At 32.7% G+C, this 21,963-nt stretch overlaps 1 protein-coding gene across 2 annotated transcripts; it reads left to right on the forward strand.

Annotated features, from left to right (window-relative positions):
• Positions 1-5,357: 5,357 nt before the first annotated feature.
• Positions 5,358-21,539, forward strand: LOC140061362 (neuroendocrine convertase 2-like). 2 transcript variants are annotated; one of them, XM_072107876.1, is made up of 11 exons: positions 5,358-5,727; positions 10,408-10,512; positions 11,119-11,277; positions 12,531-12,639; positions 12,751-12,865; positions 16,818-17,082; positions 17,738-17,953; positions 18,325-18,425; positions 18,627-18,854; positions 19,323-19,351; positions 19,664-21,539. In XM_072107876.1, the coding sequence occupies exons 1-11, from the start codon at positions 5,545-5,547 to the stop codon at positions 20,227-20,229; spliced, it is 2,076 nt and encodes a 691-aa protein (XP_071963977.1). In that variant the 5' UTR covers positions 5,358-5,544; the 3' UTR covers positions 20,230-21,539. The 2 variants fall into 2 exon arrangements, with proteins under 2 accessions (XP_071963977.1, XP_071963976.1); XM_072107875.1 differs by having other exon boundaries at positions 19,323-21,539.
• The last annotated feature ends 424 nt before the right edge of the window (positions 21,540-21,963 follow it).

The raw sequence follows: 21,963 nt of genomic DNA on the forward strand, positions 1-21,963 counted from the left end.
ACTATCTAATGAGGTTAATGGCATTAGAATATATATTTTGATATTAATATTGTTTTAATAAACGATACTACTGTATAGTGAACTCAACATGTTGTACTTCAATACTTTTAAAATAGTGAATGTAGGCCTACATACTGTAGGTACGACTGATGTATGTTGCTTGACTTTCTCCAAGTACACACATGCACCCTGATGAAGAAACAGTATTTTCTAAAGGATTGGCACTTTCTTGCTATCTGTTTTCTACTTCTAGTTGTCCCATGACCCAGAGGGTCGTAAGGGTGTAATAGATGAGATACAGTACACAGTTTTACTCATCATGAATTGTACTCATCATGAGTTGTACTCATCATGATACGATACAAAGGCATGCGTAGCCACAGGCAAACCCTTTGATCTCCGTAGCTTAGAATCATGTTGTTAAGAGGATCCTTTTTGCTGGATGGCTGGCAGTCGTTTCTAGCTTTCTTCTTATTCTATTCATATCTGCATTGAAATCAAACATTTTCATTTTAGTAATCGATTGATACATAAACAACGTGATATTCTTTATTCTGTTTTAAATCAAAGGCATAAGCATGTTTATTATGTTGTAGAGTGCATACCAATGGCTAGGCATCAATTCAGACATAAAAACGTGAACCTTCTTGTCGATACTTCTGAAGAAAATGTATACTTTTTAAAAATAAACGAAATTGTATCTATTAAACTAAGAATGATATTATTACAAGATAATCAATTCAATTCTGATTAATAAAAAAACAAGGCCATATACATGGCTGCAGTCTCGTGCTCAAATTTGAGTTAGTGTTTACCGACCGCCCGACCAACCAACCAACCACCTGATCGACCAACCAACCAACCGACCGATATAGTGAGCTGTAGAGTCGCGTTGCACGCGACTAAAAAGTGGCATTGCCGAAAGATTTGAATTTCGCTTAACTTGCATTCAAATAGGCTTAAAATAAAAAACATATTACATCCATTTAAAAGGTTATTATACAAAACAAGAATTACATTACAAAAATAGTATTTTAATAGGTGATCATTAGTTATACTAGAGTCTAATAACACAATTTTTTTTTATACAAATGAGAAAACAGAAACTAACGAAAAAAATAGAACATTTACTGTATTTCATGTAAGAAAATATCTAAGATGAATGAATGAATAAAATTGGTGGTAATTCAGAAAAATTTAACAGCTAAAATTAAATTCCAAACAAATACAAAACTGGTACAAGGCTTAGACAATCAGAAGTAAATTTAAATTTAATATATACATATATATTTCTAATTATCTGCTTTTTTATCGAGCATCTTTTGTTCAGGTCTTAAGTAAAACACAAAGGTTGTTATTGTTATTACGATACTATATCGATCGATCATGTATATATTTATATTTCTGAAAGTTCCACTCATTTCATAACTTAATATGCATCGTTTCTGAATAAATCAAAAAATTTCTTTTTACATTAAATTACGCATAGGCCTATTTACAAATGTATTTATTTTTTATTTATTTAATAAAACCTCTAGAAGGAGAAGCAGTCTTGTACAACCTATATAATGACGATGATAATTATACATGACAAAGATTTAATCTTTGACCTAGTTCCATATGCCCTTTTAAATGTCATTCTAAAATTATGATTTTGTTTTTCTTTGTTTTATTTTAGCTATAAAAAGGAATGAAATGAAATTTAACCCCGACTTATAATATTTACGGTACGTTTCTAACAAATATTAAAAACATGTTTATTGTCACTGGAACTGTTCAAGCGTGACTTCAATTATCAATTATTATTATTACTAGAGGGTGAGCTCGCTTCGCTCGCTCCCCCCTCGCTAACCTAAGTGTCTTAAAAGTGTAGACGATGGTTCTCGGAATGATAATATTAATATTGTAATATTGTGTGGGGCAGATCAAATAAAAAAAATACTAATAAACTACAAATGCTACAAAACAGAGCAGCCAAAATTATTACAAAAACAAGGAAATACGACTCAAGTACACAAGCCCTGCAAAACTTAAACTGGATAAATCTTAATACTCAACTACATAATAATGAAGCCAAAATGTTATATAAAATATTCCATAATCAAGCACCACCATATCTAAACGAACTATTTACACCCAAACTAGACACATACAATACAAGATCAAAGGATGTATTAAAATTGAATAAACCCAAAACAGAATATAAAAAAAAAAGTTTTTCATATCATGGTGCTAGTTTATGGAATACTCTAAAAAAACCAATGCAAAATGCCACAAATTTAAATACTTTCAAAAACTTATTGGTGTGATTTATTATTTATTTTGTACTCTTATCACAAATGTAATTAAGGTTTCTGTTCATATATTTTTGTTCTCTAATTTGTTATTTTTAAAATGTGTTATTTTTAAATGTGTAATGTACTACTGTTAGTTGATCACGGCCTTGTAGAAGAACACCTTTATGGTGACACAAGCTTTTCCGTGTTAAAATAAAGTATTTATTATTATTATTATTATAATGACTCGGGACGTAAACAGTTTTATAAGGACATTCTGGCCTGGACAATTTCGGTCGGTTACCATTATTTAAATGCTTTTGATATTCGTAAAACTAAACGTACTCACTAACCTAAGTGTCTTAAGTGATTAATAGCGTTTTAGGCGTATAGTGTTTATTGTAGAGTGAAAATTGGTAAAAAAGAATAACAAATGCTTGGTAAATTGTAGATAACCGTCCGAAGAAATCTACTAAAAATAGTATAATTGGGTTATAAATATAATATTTTGGATGGGCGTTTATTAGATGTATTTGGGGTGGGGTTGAGTAGCGAGATAATTATTTTAATTGATGTTTTATTGGGGAGGTGTTCCGGGCGTTTATTCAAATAAATACCATCCTAATTGGTGTAATTAATACATTATTCCGCGACACAGTGGCCTAAGAAGAAAGACGTTTTAGACGGCTTGCAACCTGGGCAGTATCCCAGGGTCCTGACGGGACACAGATAGCGCACAGTATACATAAAGTCTTGGCAGCTTACTCAACAACTCGGCTATTGTGGTTTATGTACTACTATTATATACCTTCACACGCACGGTCCGAAAATAAACAAAAAAACTAAATGGCTATCGCCACCAAGCACCAACGGCCAACTTAGTTGAAACAGGTAGTTGTTTTACAACTCCCTGATTGAAACCAACACCTTACCGTGAACCCGGAAATTACTTCTACCGCGCGTAGAGTTAAAATTTACAGTTTGAAATCAGAAAAAAGAAACCCTTTATAATATCTTCCTAAGATAGAAATATGGAACAATAGCGTCGATGTGAAAACTAATGTTATCAAATCTACGTTTCGCGGTACATCTGAGATAGATAAGGTAGGTAAGGCGGAGATTTGTACCGAAGTTTTTGCATTGTGCTTGCCTATGTCAGAACTATGTCAGAATTAACCATAATTTATATATAGATAGATGTTCCAGTTTTAGTAATCCGGCAGCTTATGTGACGATAACAATCGCCAATATATGTTACATCGTTAAGATATCCATTCTAAACAATTATAATTCCATCTTCAAAATATAATTTGACTCGATAAATAAGCATTTCAATTGATTATAATAGTTATTATAATATTTACAACTCCTCCTTTAAGAGTCACTACTTTTAAAGAGACACTCCTCCCATCCCTACTCGTGAAACGAATAAAATATTTTAGACTAATGGCCAACCTCTTTTCATGGCCGGGCACAATTTGCTGGGCCCAAGGCCAAGGCCCATTATTAGGTGTTCACTTGTACTTGATTGTATTTTTGGAGATGAAATAATAATAATAAAAAACAAACAAACACGAATGTGCGATACTCGGGTTACAGCAAAAGAAGCTGTAATGACGTCATAAGACCGGATGTGACGTCACATACACATCAATAACCCCGCTACCAAATATAGCTATACGGTACCATCTTCGAGACGTGATGAATCCGGCTCTATAGCTTTGAGGAAATGTCCCTGTAGTATACTAATGCCAAATCCCAGCTCAATACGTACTACCACGAATAAGGGAGGAGTAGTACTTTATAAATCGCACTTTTTACTCAATAGTGTCGGATGGAAGAAGAGGAGAAGATGAGCGAGTCCTAGACTCGGGTACCCCGAGCAAAAAGTGTTCACTCTAATAATATGATTTACTATACCGTGAAACGATTCTAGGGGGAAATATATTATTAACAATACGCTTAATATTTTCCACACATTAAGGTAAAAATTGTGTTCGATCCATGTCATTATATAGTAATAATATATGTAATATATGTATAGATAAGTTATATATTTTCAATTAAAAAAAAGTGTTTTGCTAATTATTACAGATATGTAGCAATAGTAACATTATAGATCAGCAATTAATTTTGTATAACTAATCATCATTTTTTACGGCATTTTTATTATTGAGGCGCATTTATTACTATTCGATGATGTGCTTATTCGACCATACGTCTCACCACAGCTTAATTAGAAATAATGTACGCACGTACTACTTATCATAATTTATTCAATTTAAAACCCATTTTGCAAACAATGAGCGCATTAACTACGTCATCATCAAGTCTAATTTTTAACAATGTATGATGAAGTTATGCCTATACGTATATTAATTCTTAACAATACAAGTGTATTTAACATGATAGATAAGAGTTGTCATTATTTTTAACTACAATGTCAATTTCATTTCATTTTTACAATGTATATTTTATAATGAATAAGAAACAAATTTATTCCAAGATTTATTCGTGTTTATCATTCTTTTAACAAACTACGTGTATTACTTTCAAACACAAGAAGAAATAATTATCTTAAGTTATAGTCTATTATTCTTTTATACTAGGTCCAATTGCCCATATACTATATTGAATAAATTCCCTAAAAAAGGAAAGAAGATTCACACACAAAAAACATTTAAAATAAATCATTTAATGTTGGAATTCATATGACAAAATATTGTTTATACTATAAACACAATTTAAAACCTTGATCATTAACCCTCTTTTTACTTATGGCGATAATCGTAGATTAATACTCTACGAAACAATGTATAAACTATGTGCAGTAGAAAATATGAAAAAATGTGCGTTAGTTAATTGACAGGCGCTCGATTGATTTAGAGAGCAAATTCAGCTTTTCGTCATCAGAGCAAAAACCATTTGCCGTTGCTACGCAATTTATTGATGCTACAATTTCTGAGAGATTATTCAGTGCAATTAGTTATTCAACGATTCCCATTGGCTGTGCATTTAGACTGCATGAAATTAACATCCCACTCGGCTTACGGCCATTTTGTACAGATCGATAATAAGAATAACAATTCAGTCTTAGAAGGGAAGGAGGAAAAGGTGAAACACGACGACGTCGACATATTAAGAATCAACGCTCTGAAATAACATTTGTTGAAAAATTATATGCAGCAATAAAGGAAAAAGGAAAAGGAAAAGCAAGAAAAGGAGAGAAAAGTAAATAGTATCTTGAGGAAATTCTTGTGTTTGGAGGATGGTGAATTCCTTACCATGCTTCTTAAAAGGCTTGACGGCTATCTCTGTGATTCTTCTTCTAATACAAGGAACAACTTGCGAAGAAATATTCACAAATAATTTTATTGTAGAAGTACATGATGATGTCACTTCCTCCCCAAAATCTATAGCGGAGGACCATGGATTTTCTTATCATGGGAAGGTACGTACAATGACCATAATTATAATAGTAGTTATAGTAATAATTAAATTAAAAATGATGATTAAAATATGATAATGATATTTATATTGTCATACAATTATGTTCTTTTAATCTTAACATCCTTTCTCTGTTAAAAATATTTGTTATTAATATTGTCATTTGTATTATCATCGTAAAAAGGAAATAAAAGACATTGTCATTGTCAAAATGAATAATACCCCCTTAATCCATTTAATTGTCATATCAACTAATTAAAAATATCACAGTAATGTCTTTCTTATTGTCCATCATTCCACATAAAATTGATACGCTCGGTCTATTTTTAATATTACAACTCTTTATTGCTATAATTTGTTCTAGGCTGTATATCCTATCAACAATTATAGAAGGGACTTTTTTTAAATAATTTCTCCCACACGTCAATCAATTATGAATATTATTGTTTCATTTTCTTTATTTTTCTCGTGTCATCATCATATTATATATACGCCCGCGCATTATTTTTGCTGCGCCTCTTCCTCATTATTTGATCAAATGACTGATATATGGTGAAGAGTGAAATAGAATTTTGATTAAATTATGTTTATCTTTCCAAAATATATCCCGAATATTAAAAACTTCCTATAATTATTATACCTACATATAATTCACCTATCATAGGCTATCATATCTAACCATATAAAATAGAACTGAATATTAATCTAATTGTTGTAAATCAATATTTATGTCAAAATTATTATTTTTGGCAGACGACAGTTACTGTTGGTGACGTCAATTCTTCACTGAATGTAGTATTAGTTATTTAACATTAATAACTTCACTGAGGGATTTAGATTTGGAATTGGTTAAGTAAATCATCTTTCTTGTTAGTAAGCTGAATTTATCAATCTATAGCTTTCGATATTTCATCTTTATTTTTACCTGGTATTCAACGTTATTATTATTGAAATGTTGAAGGAAGTGTTTATTCTTATTAGGCAATCAATATCTTTCCTTATTTCCGTACTAAATATAGATAATTTAATTTTAACATCTAACCGGAGTGCTTCTTAGAACAGGTAGGCATGATTAAGCGTATGCTGTTGAGACAGGTGGTAATTCTCCTTCCGCTGGAAAAACAATTCGAGTTTACCAATTCTAAAGTGGTCATTTTCCAGTAATATGGACTTGATATCCAGACTTCTAGGCCTACGTAAAACCCACATTAATGATATTAACAGATTTCTGTGTGTAGGCCTACAGTGACTCCCACTATTCTCGGTGTAACCATCTCCGCTATATAATATTTATATTTCAGTAAGTCCCACAAAAACACGTTGTGTATACAGCTTTTTAATATTTGATTATTCTTCTAATCCTAATAATGGAAAGTATAATTTTATAAATATCCTGTATCCTGATTGTAGGAGGCCTATATGCTTAGACGACGAAACAGTAACGTTTCAATTCAATTGCCTTAAGAATAATATGTTTATTTAAACCATTTAAAGTGACCAATTGGCATTTCCAGAATTTTGGTCATAAATAATTAAATTAAGTCTAAACGAATCTATCTTTTGCGTTGTAATTTTTCAATACAATGAAATCCTTCACTTTGTCTCATGTTCAAAAATTATCAAAAATTAATTGATTGTTGAAATCACAATTTAGGGACGCAGTCTTAGCGCAACTGTAACATTGAATGTATCCGAAAACTATATACATACATCATAAATAAAGCGAATAATTATGCTATAATTGTTTTATTATAAATACTACCTGTTGTGTCCGGTATCATTTTGGTCATCTTTTCACGCATGCGTATCTGCGGATCTTCTCTTCGGTCATCTTCTACAAAATTAAAAGTAAATACTGTAGGTTGTCATAGGATGCAAGATGAAGTAGTTGTGTCTTTATACAAATTGAATTAATAAATCTGAATATAATAAAGCTGATTAACAAGGATGTATTTAAACGTGAATATTTATATCAGCGATTTATTTATTTATTCAACAATATTTCAGCCAGCGTAAGCTGATTTTGAGAGAAAAACATTACAAGTAAAAAATATATTACAATAGTTAAAATTATTAAATGTATAAACGTAAATTGAAAGTCAAAAATGTAAATAATGAACTAATAATATTAGTTCATGTAACAGTTTGGTCAAGAAGGCTTTTTGCTTTGTGATACGATACGTGGCCTATAGTTTTCGAAGAAGACAATGTCATTAGATGTACAATTATACATTAAGATGCCATATCAAATATGTTGAAATTAAATATAATATGAAATGATAATCAAATCTTAACCTAACTCTTATATGAACTAATATTATAAAGACTACATCATCAGATGTACAATTATGCAGATCAGATCAAATTGGTTGAAATTAAATATGATGTGAGATTATTACCAAATAACAGTACTTGGCAGAAAGCCTTATAACTTGACCCAACTCTTATATGAACCATGATATAAAGATGGTCGACGTAATCAGGTGTCATTAACGTCAACGCATTGGATTTCAGCGTAAAGCGTGGTTCTCACTAGCGACGCAACGCAAGGACGTAACGCAACGCAAGTGAATTGACCAATCACAAGCGATGGCTTATTCGCTTGTGATTGCTAACTGTCTTTAACTTCGCTTGTCATTGGTTAAAACGCTTGCGTTGCGTTTACGTCCTTGCGTTACGTTCTAGTGTGAACCAAGCGTAACTGTAAACCGCGTTTCATATCTTCCCTACATTAGGTGTACAGTAATCAAAGCGTTTAATTTTTTCCGACATCATCAGTACCGAAGCGTTAAAGATGTATTGTCCCCCTGAAAAAATAATTCTTACAAAAATTTTTGTTGAATATGCCATTTAAATGTAACATAATAGTTATCCACTTTGACCAACAATAAGATCGAAAAAAAGGAAATTACCTGAAAAAATGTAATTTGAAGCAAAAAATTGTCAAATTGGCTGCCAGCCAATGGATTTTTGGTTGAATTTAACCATTTATTTGGTTATTTTGTGAAGTGAAAAACATTATTTTTTTTTCGTTTTTTTCTTCGGAAGTGATTAACTTTATTAAAACTACAAAATAACGTATTCAAATTCTGATTTAATTAATCTTCATTTTTCATGTTTTTGGGGGAAAATACATTTTTAATCTATCTAAATGATAATAAATATATTTTTGAATTACGTCAATTAATAATATTTATATACCAAAGTTCTATGAATATTTTAAATAATTAAAATTGATGACAATTTATGATTGTTATAGTGTTTTGATTCTATAGTTATTATATCCATTATTATCGACACTATACCTATTCCTCCCACTTTCTCACCACCATCACTCACGGAATAAATAATATATATAAAACAAAAACAAATCAGTAATCATACAATAACAATTTAATTTCTTAATTATTCAAACAATTTTGATTTTTGCCAGAATATTTATAATGTTTCATCCAATTCCCATTATACAATACTTTTTAGACACTAGAAGAAGCATTTTGCCATTTAGGAAAATACTTCTTTGAAGTCTATTTTCCACTCGGCAAATTTGTTCGCGCAAATTAAGAGCGGCTGCTTATACGCATGCGTATTCATGTTTCCATCTTCAAAATCCCTCTCTGCGCATGTGCTTTCGATTCGGGCGAACAAATTCGCCTAATGGAAAATAGGCTTTAGGCCTATAGCCCAATGATAATACGCACAATCCCACGTTGTGTGAAAGTCCATCCTCATGGCTTAGCAATGTGCGTCAGTTATTATGATAAATGAACGTGATTATGACGGGTTAGTTATTGATTCCAAATTAGTAGTATTCCGAATATACATTTATCTCCCGGGATGTTGCGAAATGTCAACAACTGCTAGCGACTGTAAATGCTATGATAATTAACACGATAATGATATCTATTTCAAATGCATTGTACGATAACATAATACCGTATACTAAAAATACCGTATTTAAAGGCGATGTGATACTTTTGAAGATATCGATGAACAGATAAAGATATTCTGTAGGCCTAATCGAGACAGTATAAGGAATAATAATTTATTTTTTGTTACAGAGAAAAAAGATACATCTTAAGCCTATGTTTTACTTGACGGATTTGTTCGCGCGAATCGAAAGCGGCATGTTATACGCATGCGTAGAGAGGGATTTGGAAGATGGGAACATGGATACGCATGCGTATAAGCTGACGCTTTTAATTTTTCGGTTTTAGATAACATTAAAGTAACTGAAATTCAATATAAATCCAATTCATTATATCTATAATAAACAGGCCTATATCAAATAACGTTCAATAGCAGTGGAAAAAACAAATAGATGTGGAAAAAACAACTTTTCCACTTGTTTACATACATTTTAGGCAGACAAGATTCAAGAAATTGCATTGGTCCACTTTAAAATGGAAATTTGTTTTTCATCAAATTGCAAAAGGCAATGTTAAAATACTATTTATATATTTGTATTGTTGAACGATCTTTAGTTATAGTAAATTCATCAGGGAATTAGGGTTTGGTTCATCCGATTGTTTTTAATAATTTTACAATATGATTAATTTATGACCAAAATTGTAAAAGTGTATTTTTAATACTCATTATCTTGTAGCAGGCATATTAAAAAAATAAATCTAAAAATCAAATTACTCTTCAAGAAAGGTCATTTATCGAATTTATTTATTCTTAGGTCCTGAACAAAAGAAATGTATTCCACTTTACTCATAAAGATGTCCCTGTCAGTCGATCGAGACGCAGTGCTGACGTCATTGACCCTCTAGAAAATCATCCACAGGTAAGTAGATGTAATAAATGAGGCAGAGGATTCACGCTAACATATTTCAATTTATTTGAAATATTTAATCTAGTAGATTAAATCTGAACTGATTGAAGTCTTCGGAAGATTAACAAAAATATTGACAAATAAAGACAAACGATTTGAAATATTTAATCTAGTTGATTCAATCTCTATTGAAATGTAAATCCAAAAGATTAAAAAGAAAGATTGATACATTACAAATATATATCATTGTAATTTTTTATTTTTTTTGAAATTTAGATTTTCAATCGATTGGAAATATTTAGTTGATTCAATCTCAACTGAAATTGAAGCCCAAATTGTTAAAAAGAAAGATTGTTACATTACAAATACATTACAATTACAATATTTTCTTCTTTTTTGTTGTTGAAAATTTAGATTGTCAATCCATTGGAAATATTTAATCTGGTAGATTAAATAAAGCTGAAATTTAAGTCCAAAAGACTTTAAAAGAAAGATTTATACTTTACAATATCATTGTCATTTTTAAATTTTTCTTTCGAACAATATTCTGAACATTTATGCAACATTTTTGGCAGTCTTCCTCTTATTTTTTACTGGAATATTTGTGTTTCTATTAAGGTAAAACGAGTTGTACAATTGACTGGATTCAAACGTTCTAAACGAGGATTTCTTGATTTAAATGAAAGAAATGAACAAGCACCTTCCATTAAACCAAATCGGTCAACAAATCCAAAACAGAAATTTAACGATCCTCTATTTGATAAACAATGGTTTCTTGTAAGTATAACTGTTTTACCTTTTTATCCCTCTAGTATAGTTTATTCTTTTGTACGTGAAAAGACGGATTTTCAAAAGATTGGTTTCGAGAAATACGTATTTTTTTTAAAGAATTGGTTTTATATTTATTGTATTTTTTGATGTCTTTTTTTAATCGTCTTTTTGATTTTTGTCTGAAACTCAAGTAATACACGTATGAAACGCCATATGTGCACAAATATAGCCCAGACTATGCATGTTTATGCCCTCTTAATATTGTTCACCTTTTATTTCTTTAGCATCTCTGCAGTACAGTCTATTGATTTTTATTAAGACTAATATTTACGATGCATGAACATTCTAATTAGCATTTGGAATGTTGTGTCTTTATTTTTCTTCGGAAAGGTATCAATCAATTTCTAATTATAGTAACATTATAGTGTTTTCATCAATTGGACATATAGTCATTCGTTCATGTTGCTATCATACATTTGAGAATGATCCGAGAACAATAATATAGGCCTACTGTTTTTAAATTTTTAAATCTAATGAGTATTCGGTATAAATTATATTTGTGAACAACCTAATTGTTATAAAGCTTGGTTCCGATTAGAACGCAGCGCAAAAACGTAAGCGCAATGTAAAGCGTGGTTCCCACTAGCGACGCAACACAAGGACGTAACGCAACGCAAGTGAATTGACCAATCACAAGCGATGGCTTATTCGCTTGTGATTGCTAACTGTCTATAACTTTGCTTGTCATTGGTTAAAACGCTTGCGTTGCGTTTACGTCCTTGAGTTACGTTCCTAGTAGGAACCAAGTTTAAAGCTACATTCCAACTAGGACGCAGCGCAAAGACGTAAGCGCAAACTTAAGCGTGGTTCCCACTAGCGACGCAACGCAAGGACGTAACGCAACGCAAGTGAATTGACCAATCACAAGTGATGGCTTATTCGCTTGTGATTGCTAACTGTCTATAACTTCGCTTGTCATTGGTTAAAACGCTTGCGTTGCGTTACGTCCTTGCGTTACGTTCTAGTGGGAACCAAGCTTAAAGGTGGGTTCTCAATAGAACGCGATGGTTCATCATCATGGTGGTCAAATTGCGTTGTGCTTACGTCATTGCGTTATGTCTTTATGTCCTATTTTAAAGAGCAAACTTCATAGTAAGTTGAAGGCTACTGCTCCACTAAGGGTGCCATTGCAAAATCTATAAACAAATTTACATCGTGTGTGTAGGCCTATTATTAAATGATTGTTTTGTTATCTATAGTTGAATGATGGTCAGGCTGACGGTAAACCTGGTCTGGATTTAAACGTTATTGAAGCATGGGATCTGGGATATTTTGGAGAAGGAATAACAATCGCTATTATGGACGACGGTATGGGCAAATTTTGATTAGTCATTCTTTCTTTTCACAACCGACTATTTTTAATTGTCTGTTTTTAGTGAATTTTCCTTCCCAATAATATTGTTTTAAATACATTTCTAGGTATTGATTACCTCCATCCGGATATAGGCCCAAATTACAACGCAGAGGCCAGCTATGATTTCAGTAGTAATGATCGCTTTCCATATCCACGTTATACCAATGACTGGTTTAATAGGTAAGGCTACTTAATTATATTTTTCATGCTTTTTCTGTTTTTTTTTAAAAATCTATTCTTAAAATATTCACTAACGCAACGACGTGGCATAATGCAAGAGAGTTAACCAATTATAAGCGACATTTCGAATGATCTACCTCATCGTGATTGGTCACCTCACTTTCGGCGCGCTTACGTCCGATCTTTGATTGCGTCCAATTGTGAATCAAGCTTAAACCTTGAATAATTGGGTAAAGATAAAGACAGAATTCATACACATTTTGTTGTTTTCATGGCGAGTCCGATTGACGATGGAACACCATTAGTTCAAACATGCGTACAAGAGTATTGTGTTATGTGTTACTTGTAGTGCCATTAAAGATAATATAAATGGTTACCGTATGTAGACGAATATGGCGACGAAGATGTCAAACTTATCACTTCATGTTTGACTAAATTGGCTAAAGGAAGTTGACATTCAAAGCAGATATTTTTGTTTTTTTCTTCAAAACCATTCACTCAGTACGGTCCGTTAACACGTCTTTTAATGTCAACTGAAACATAAATGATGTAGACGGTAATATATTCAGAACGTTTATGCAAGTAGGTTGAAATGCGTTTAGAATTTTTATTCAATTTTGGCATGACAATAACAATTTAAAAAATAAAACTAAACAGAACAATAACAAGTAAACAGAATGTCAAACGCGAACTTATTTGACAGGTTCTTTGAAATGGTCCTCTACTAAACATGTTAAATTGACATGTAGGCCTACTTTACATGCGAGGTGGATGGAATGGTATACATATACAGTAAGCTTGGTTCCCACACTGTTGAATACAACACGTGGAAGTAGACATGACGCAAGCGAGTTGACCAATAACAAGCGGTGGTTCATCCAGCGCTTGTGATTGATCAAATCTCGTGCGTTGCGCTTACGTTCGTGGTTCTCAGTGGGAAAAAATGGGCTTCCCTTAGTCAGAGTATCTTCTAAAAACAAAAGAAAGTTCCAATTGGAATGAAACGGAGCACTATGCCTACTTTCTGACTTTCTAGTTTTAATTAGACCTAGTTTGATGGGTTCAAGAAATCTTTCAATGATTTGTTTCAGTTTCTTTTTTTTTTAACACTTCTTTTTTTTTTTTCTATTCACTTCTTCTTTTCCTACATTTTTCATTAGTTTGATGGGTTCAAAAAATCTTTAAATGATTTTTACAGTTTTCTTCTTTTTTTAACACTTCTTTTTTCTTTTTCTTTCTTATTCGTTTCTTCTTTTTCTCCATTTTCATAATGTGTGTAAACCCACGACTATTCTGTATCTTAAAATCTTCAAACGTCAATATTATACAGTTAACATGCATTATTTTCGTTTGTATCATTGCTAATTGAAGCTGGGCATTGTACACGAGTACCGGTAACAGATAGTCAAATGCGGCTTAAATGTCACGCAACATTTCCATCCATAATACGTGCATCTCTTGTCAGATTTAAATTAGAAAATTGTTGAGAAAGCTATAAATTATAGAAATGACTTCCTACGCAAACTTTAATGAAATTTGTCTTTGATCCTGATCATCTATGTACGTAGATTTACGGTTTCAGAATTAGCTTAAGCCATGCAGACACGAAAGGAATACTGTTTCGTATACCGTATACGAAGAAGTATGATAAAATATTGATGTATTTTTTTGTTTTCATAATTTAAATATGTGAAATCTTGTATTTATACCATTATTTTCGTGCGGTTTTAGAATTAGCTTAAGCCATAACAGACGAAAGGAATACTTTTTCATATATCGTATATGATGAATAGTTTCTCACATCTGGTATTTATATTATTATTTTCGTGCAATTTTTGTTTGGCGTACCGTTCATTATTAAAAATGAAATGTGTGGGTGCGAGTGTTAGTTTGGAGGGAATCAAGTGAGCATAGCCGAGGGATCTTTGAATACTACTTGAATAATATGTTGGGTTAAAGTCCAGAAATTTGCTAAAATGTAGTTCAATTTGCGTGTATCTGAAATTACATCTCATTGTTGTATGTCTAATACTATACATGGCCTAATCCTATGCTTTAATGTATGTCAACAAAATGTAATGGGATTTTGTAATAACTACCCACGCGAAATCAATGATTGCTTATGTAGTATAACCGTACAGTCGTGTGGCAAGATATATTAAAGCCAGGCTGACAAACAAGACACCTATCGTAGGTAATACAGCTGATTTTATGCGACTTTATTCGCGCATTGATAATTCTTTTTCTATTAAGGCCTAAAACTTAACACATAGCTCTGGCGTACGCTAAAACAATTCAGTTATAGCAAATTAAACATACGGTAATAAAAGCATCAAATTGAGCTAAGGATAGATGTTAAAGCATCGCTGTACCCAAGGTTGAGAATAATATAAACTTGAATTGAGTGGTTCTCGGTTTTTGCCGGTTTTTTAGTTTTTGATTTGTGTCTGTTTACAGTTCTCGGCTTTCGTCGATTTTGGTGCTTGGTTTTCTTTTTTTATTTATCGGCAGATCCATATACAAATTTATGATAAAAATAGTTTTTGAAAACAATGGTGGCCATTTTGATTATCACTGCTAATGAGTCCCTTGTTTAATTCTAACGTCGATGCTAAAGACCCGTCTGTATAGCACCACAGGTTATCCTGACGCAATCAGTCTAAACTGACGCTCTGAAGTAAAGGTTAATTATGTAATTTAACCCTCACTATTATCTTAATGTATGTTTCATTTTCAGAAAAAATCGTAACAATCAATCAATATATTTAATCAATAAAAGAAAAATAATCAATAAAATTTAATTTAATTAAGAAATACACAAGAATAAACATAAACGTGTGGTATACAGTATATTTTCTTGATTTAGATCAATTGTTAGTTTACCATCATTATTATATTATTGTTTTCTAGGAGGCGCCCGAGTCCGGGATGACCGAGACGCAACTGGTGCTAGCCATGATTTAAACTAGAACTATTAAAATAAACCTGGCTAGAAACGAGGGCGTATCCCCATACTTCGGTTTGGGTTTAGCTTTGCAATATTTATTAGTTTGTTATTTTATCATATAGTTCATGTAAATAATAAAAGCAATATTATGTTCAAAATGTAAAACTATACAATTTTATAAAAGTATTCAAACAAAACATAATCTTATAATGCAATATACCATTTTATCATATATATTTATATTATATCGAATCTCTTTTTAATACTGAATATCAATCTTTATATCGTTTTAGCTCTGTAATATAAATTTTCTCTGTATACATGTTTGTTTTATCTAGATTTCAACACAATATCAAAATATTTTATATAATCTTTTAACCTCTGTCTGTGTAATATCACTTAAATATTCATTGATAAATAGATAGATAGACATATATACTGTAACCATTCACCATATATTTCAATAAAAGTGGGTTGTCCCCACAAAAGAGAAAAAAAAAATTTAATCAATAAATTACATTTGTCCTGTCTCGTATTAAAAAAAACGTCATGGCAAAATTCAAAGTTTACGAAATAAATTAATAAGAATATTTAAACAGAATTCTAAATAAAAGATATGGTTCGTGTATTTAGTTATGTGTATTTATGTTTGATCATATAGCCATGTGCGTTACATGTTTGCCGTATCGTATTATCATTATTTTAGTTCAGTCATCTTTTAAACTCGAAGTTTGCAAAATTTACAAGTAAGAATAAAAACAGTGTTGTAGATATTGTATTTACGAAAGCATATTAGTGTCATTTTAAGTAGATACGTTTTTCGAGCGTAATCCGTTTTAATATTTCGTTTGAACAGATTGTTAATCCATTCAAAATGAATTACTAACTCGTTATAGAACGGATTACGCTCGAAAAACATATACTGCCGTATCATATATTATCATTCGTAATATTGTATGAGAGGGTAGTGTATATTATAATTTTTAAATTTCTATTATATAATAGCCATGGTACTCGTTGTGCTGGAGAGGTTTCAGCGGTTGCAGGGAACGGTATATGTGGCGTCGGGGTTGCGTATAAATCTAAGGTAGCCGGTATACGAATGTTGGATCAACCGTACATGACAGACATGATCGAGGCATCTTCCATGAGTCACAAACCACAGCTGATCGACATTTACAGCGCTAGCTGGGGTCCACAGGACGACGGGCGAACGGTCGACGGGCCTCGAGATTTGACACTTGATGCTATTGCTGACGGCGTGAACAAGGTAATATTAGGTCATTTGATTTGAATCACACGTAATGTTCCACTAGGACGCAGACGTAACGTAAAGCTCGGTTCATAGTAGGACGCAACGCAAGGAGGTAAGCCGCAACAAAAGCGAATTAACATATCACAATCGAAAGTTCGGATAATCCATCGTTTGTGATTGGTCAAATCACTTGCGTTGCGCTTACGTACGTCCTTGCGTTGAGTCCTAATGGAACCAAGCTTGAGTGATTTGACAAATCACAAGCGATAGATAATTCGAACTTTCGCTTGTGATTGGTCAATTTCTTTGCGCTACGGCTTAGGTCTTTGCATTGCGTCTTAGTGGGAACCAAGCTATATAGATTAAAAGCTTGTGTAAAAAATAGAAAAGTAACAAAAACAGTGCGGAAAAGATTATCCTGAATAATGAATGTGTAAAATATTGTCTAGTTCAAGAAGAGACTATGTCTGTTACATCAATCATGACAAATGTAATTCATTAGAAGGATGCGATTGAAATAAAACTTAATTATTCTTTTGAAATTCATCATTGAACCACCATCCAAGTAACTGACAACTGGCTACGGTCAAGTAATTAGGTTAAAATTGATCTTTTACAATAATGAAATCAATGAAATAACAACGTCGATTACTTTAATTATTATTAATAGGGTCGTAATGGAAAGGGTAGTATTTTTGTCTGGGCGTCTGGAGATGGTGGACCAGATGACGACTGCAATTGTGACGGCTACGCTTCCAGTATGTGGACCATATCAATAAATTCAGCAATAAACGACGGTCGGACTGCCCTCTACGATGAATCCTGTTCATCAACTTTAGCCTCTACATTTAGTAATGGACGCAACAGACATCCAGAAGCTGGGGTGGTACGTAGAGATTAATATTATTCTGTTTGAATAAATCATTTATGCAACAACCAATTGAATAGAACAGAATATAAGTTATAATACGGCTGTAACTGATTAAACATTGAGAACACTCCATTCAATAACTTAGAAAAATTAGCGCCCTCATCGGATTATTTTGATTTTATACCAAAGTCGATTGTAGATGTCTGTTGACAACTTTCATCTAATTTTTTTTTTTTTTTTATCACGGGTACTATTGGCCAATGTTAAAAGACACTTAACTGCTCAACCAATCAACTTTAGGTTATTAAAATACTTTTTCAACACGCTAAACATATTTAAAATACTTATATAATATAATATTTCTTAATTTATCGTTGATTTTTTAGGCAACAACGGATTTATATGGAAACTGCACATTGTCTCACTCTGGAACATCCGCCGCGGCACCGGAAGCTGCTGGTGTATTTGCTTTGGCGTTGTCTGCAAAGTAAGTAACCCTTAGTTTGAGAAGGGTAATACAACTGCTAAAAATGATAGACGTGTTATATTTTTAAAAGCATCATGATTTTAAACCTAATAGAGAATAAAGTGTATTTCAATTTACAAGCTTTAAGAGGATTTAATTTAACAAAAGGGCTTGTCACCGATGCTATCACAACAGTAATTTTGTATGGCATTGTTCTTACAGTCGAAACCTTACATGGCGAGATTTGCAGCACATTACGGTGTTGACATCTGACCGCAAACAGCTCTACGACGAGGTCTACCAATGGCAATGCAACGGTGTTGGATTGCAGTTCAACCACCTCTTTGGTTTTGGCGTTCTAGATGCAGGAAAAATGGTGAAAATGGCGGCAAAATGGGAGACTGTCAGCGAACGATTCCATTGCACCGGGGCATCATACACAGGAAAAAGGTTAGTGACATTCATTGTTTATCGAATTGTTTTATAAGTGGGTAGTATTAGTGAAGAAACTTAGCAGATCTTCACTATCAAACTCGAGCTGAGGTTGAGTTTGGCAAGGAAGTTTTTTTTCTTAAAATTTGTGTAGACCAGTTGAAGTGAACTTTGACCAGCTACAAAAGATCATTTAGAAACAAGACTTATAGTCTACACTAGCAAATTTCAACAAAATTGTTGTGCCAAAGAAGAGTTTGGTAAAATGTTCTAGTTATACTAGGCCTTAGGGGACAGGAATATTAGTGACTGACTGGAAAAGACTGATTTAAATTCTTGAATAATAGGCTCATTTACAGATGATTCTGAGACGTACTGGTTCAGAGATCTTAACATCTACATTTCTATTAAGTACGACAGGAAAACTTTGGAATACATGTATAAAAGATGACTATTTTACATATAAAATCTCTTTTTTTTCAACAGCACAATTCCAAATAGACTTGAAGGCCCTCCATTAGAACTTCGACTAAATACCGATGGTTGCAAAGATCAAGATAACGCCATCAAGTATCTTGAACACGTCCAGGCAATAATAACCTTAAACTCAACCCGTAGAGGTGACGTGGTTATCAATCTGATCTCACCAATGGGAACTAATAGCATGTTGCTCAGCACCAGACCTCGGGATGACGATAACATTGTAGGTTTCCAGAGCTGGCCATTCATGACGACTCACACCTGGGGTGAAGACCCGAAAGGCGAGTGGACCCTACAGGTGTCAATGAATGGTAACCCCATCGAGCATGGCACACTCTTAGCTTGGACATTAGTTCTACATGGCACCAAAACGGCACCATACATCGACGAAGCAAAGTCAAAATCACCCTGCAAAGACATCAAAAAGGATTCAGAAACAGACGAAGAAAAAGCTGCCGAGGACGACAAAACATTGACAAAGGAAGAAGAAGAACTCGATGATGCTATCGACAACGACATCATTTCAGAATCTGCCAAGATTAATTTAAATACAAATAAGAACACAGAGATTGGCCCAGATATGTTCCAACAGCCTCCGTACCCAAATATCAACCCAAATGTACAACAGCAGCTTCCCCCAAAGATTAACCCAGACATGTACAAGAACCCATTTTATTACAACGAACAGGAGGATATCAACTCATACCAACAACCTCTAGAAGGAGACTTCTCATATATGAGTAGATTTTCTGACAAATTTGACCCGGAAGAAGAACCATCGTATGACAGTTTGGAACTTACTGGAAACGAACTATGGGAAGACGATGACAAGTTGAAAGAGATAATTCGTGACATATTGAAGGAGAAGGAACGTTACAGATCACGTGGTTCACGTCCCTATTATAGGATATGATGGCCTTGAAATATTTTATTTAATTTTATTTATATAGTAAAAAATTTATTATCAATTTTGATTAGGTTCCCCGATTTGACAACATTTGTATTAGTGCATTTACGCGGTATCTTTGTATACCGCTGTCTTGTAACATCCACTCACAAGGCGTCTCAAATTAAAGTTAGGCTTAGCCTATTTATGTAGATTCACAGACGATCAATATGGGTTAGAAATAGCCAGTAGACTACCGTTGCTTATAAGACAAACTAATTTAGATAAACATAACGTCCAAAATACTTTTGCCTTGTATATTGTTTATATAGTTTTATCAGTTGCTATAATTATTATATTATAAGATATATTTTTGTCAGAAGAAATATTAGGATTAAATGATCTACGAAGAAATAGATGAGAACATACTGAAGGCCCAAATAACAATAAATTATAAAACTTTTGAATGGGGTCCTAAACACCACACGTCATACATATCTTATAATTGTTCTAAACACATGCCTTTTTGGCAAAATTTATTCGCAAAGTATGTTATGGTGTAATGAAAGGTCGAATTATATATTTATATGGGTCTCTATACATTTGTATATATAATTATATATAAGGTTATTACTACTATAAGAAAATAGGAAATATATAATGATATAACAGTGTCTTACCAATTACACGTTTTAATTGTAGCGGGTGTTATAGCGATCTCCTTTCAAATCTGCAAAATCCAAATTATATACCGACAGATTTTTTGTTGCGATTCAGAGGCCGCGGTGGAAACGGCTCGGTAGGTGCGGCGGCCGCGGTCTAAACATTTTGATAACGATCAGCAGAGTATTTCCAAACCTCTGGGTGGTTACTTTTTCCAAAAGGTTTATACATCCTTACCCTCAAGCATATGGGGGTTATTGAACAATCCTAACGCCGTACCAATCATTGAATGCCTTCGCAATATTTCGTTCATTAGAAAGTTAGGGCATACATATGTGAAAGTGTTTCAAACCAAAGCACATACAGTAGGCCTCTAATGTCGATCAAACAACAGAATGTGTGACGTCACACAATAAGCACGAGCACAATACCTTTTTTTTTGCACCTGGGAGGGATAGTATGCCTAATAGTCATATGTTTGCTGTAAAGTTAAATTAAAAGAGGTAGAGAAACAATTTTAAACATTCAATTTTAATCAGATGCACTGGAACTCCCAAGAAAGAAAGTTATATTTTTCGTAGTGTAGTTTTAGAATAATTATGGGTTACTACCTAAACCTTTCGATAATTTAATTTAGTTAATAAAGAGTTTTCCTAATTTACTTTTTAAAATAGTCATGTCTTGATCAGTATTGGAAGATTCTCTTTCGGGAACCAATAGGGACGTCCCATGGATAGGTGTCTAAACAAAGGAGAGCTGTTTCTACAGTAGTTTTAAAAGTACCTCATACCGCAACCGTGATCATAATTATTACTTTTTAAAAATATTTTGAAATTAACTATTAATTATGAAATGATACGAAATAGTGGCATAAATGCATACAGATACAGTATTGATAAAAACTACCATTGACTCGCGGTTACAACGCGTGTATTAATCATGTGGCACGTGATCATTCAAACACTTGTAAAATGTGTACATCGACAATACAGGTTTTAAATTATTTCTATCGTGCCAATAGAGTACCCATGTGCGCATGCATAGACAATTGCGGTGTGCCTTGCTTGCTCGATTCCTCGACAAAATCCGAGACAAGAC

Source organism: Antedon mediterranea, chromosome 10, assembly GCF_964355755.1.
Source record: "Antedon mediterranea chromosome 10, ecAntMedi1.1, whole genome shotgun sequence".
In the NCBI taxonomy this organism is placed as follows: domain Eukaryota; kingdom Metazoa; phylum Echinodermata; class Crinoidea; order Comatulida; family Antedonidae; genus Antedon; species Antedon mediterranea.

Bases quoted from the DNA above. Each gene is read 5' to 3' on its own strand.
- LOC140061362 (XM_072107875.1), top strand. From the start codon at position 5,545: ATGGTGAATTCCTTACCATGCTTCTTAAAAGGCTTGACGGCTATCTCT. The intron at 10,513-11,118 runs GTAAGTAGATGT...GTTTCTATTAAG, and splicing joins CTCTAGAAAATCATCCACAG to GTAAAACGAGTTGTACAATT. The intron at 17,083-17,737 runs GTAATATTAGGT...TATTATTAATAG, and splicing joins TTGCTGACGGCGTGAACAAG to GGTCGTAATGGAAAGGGTAG.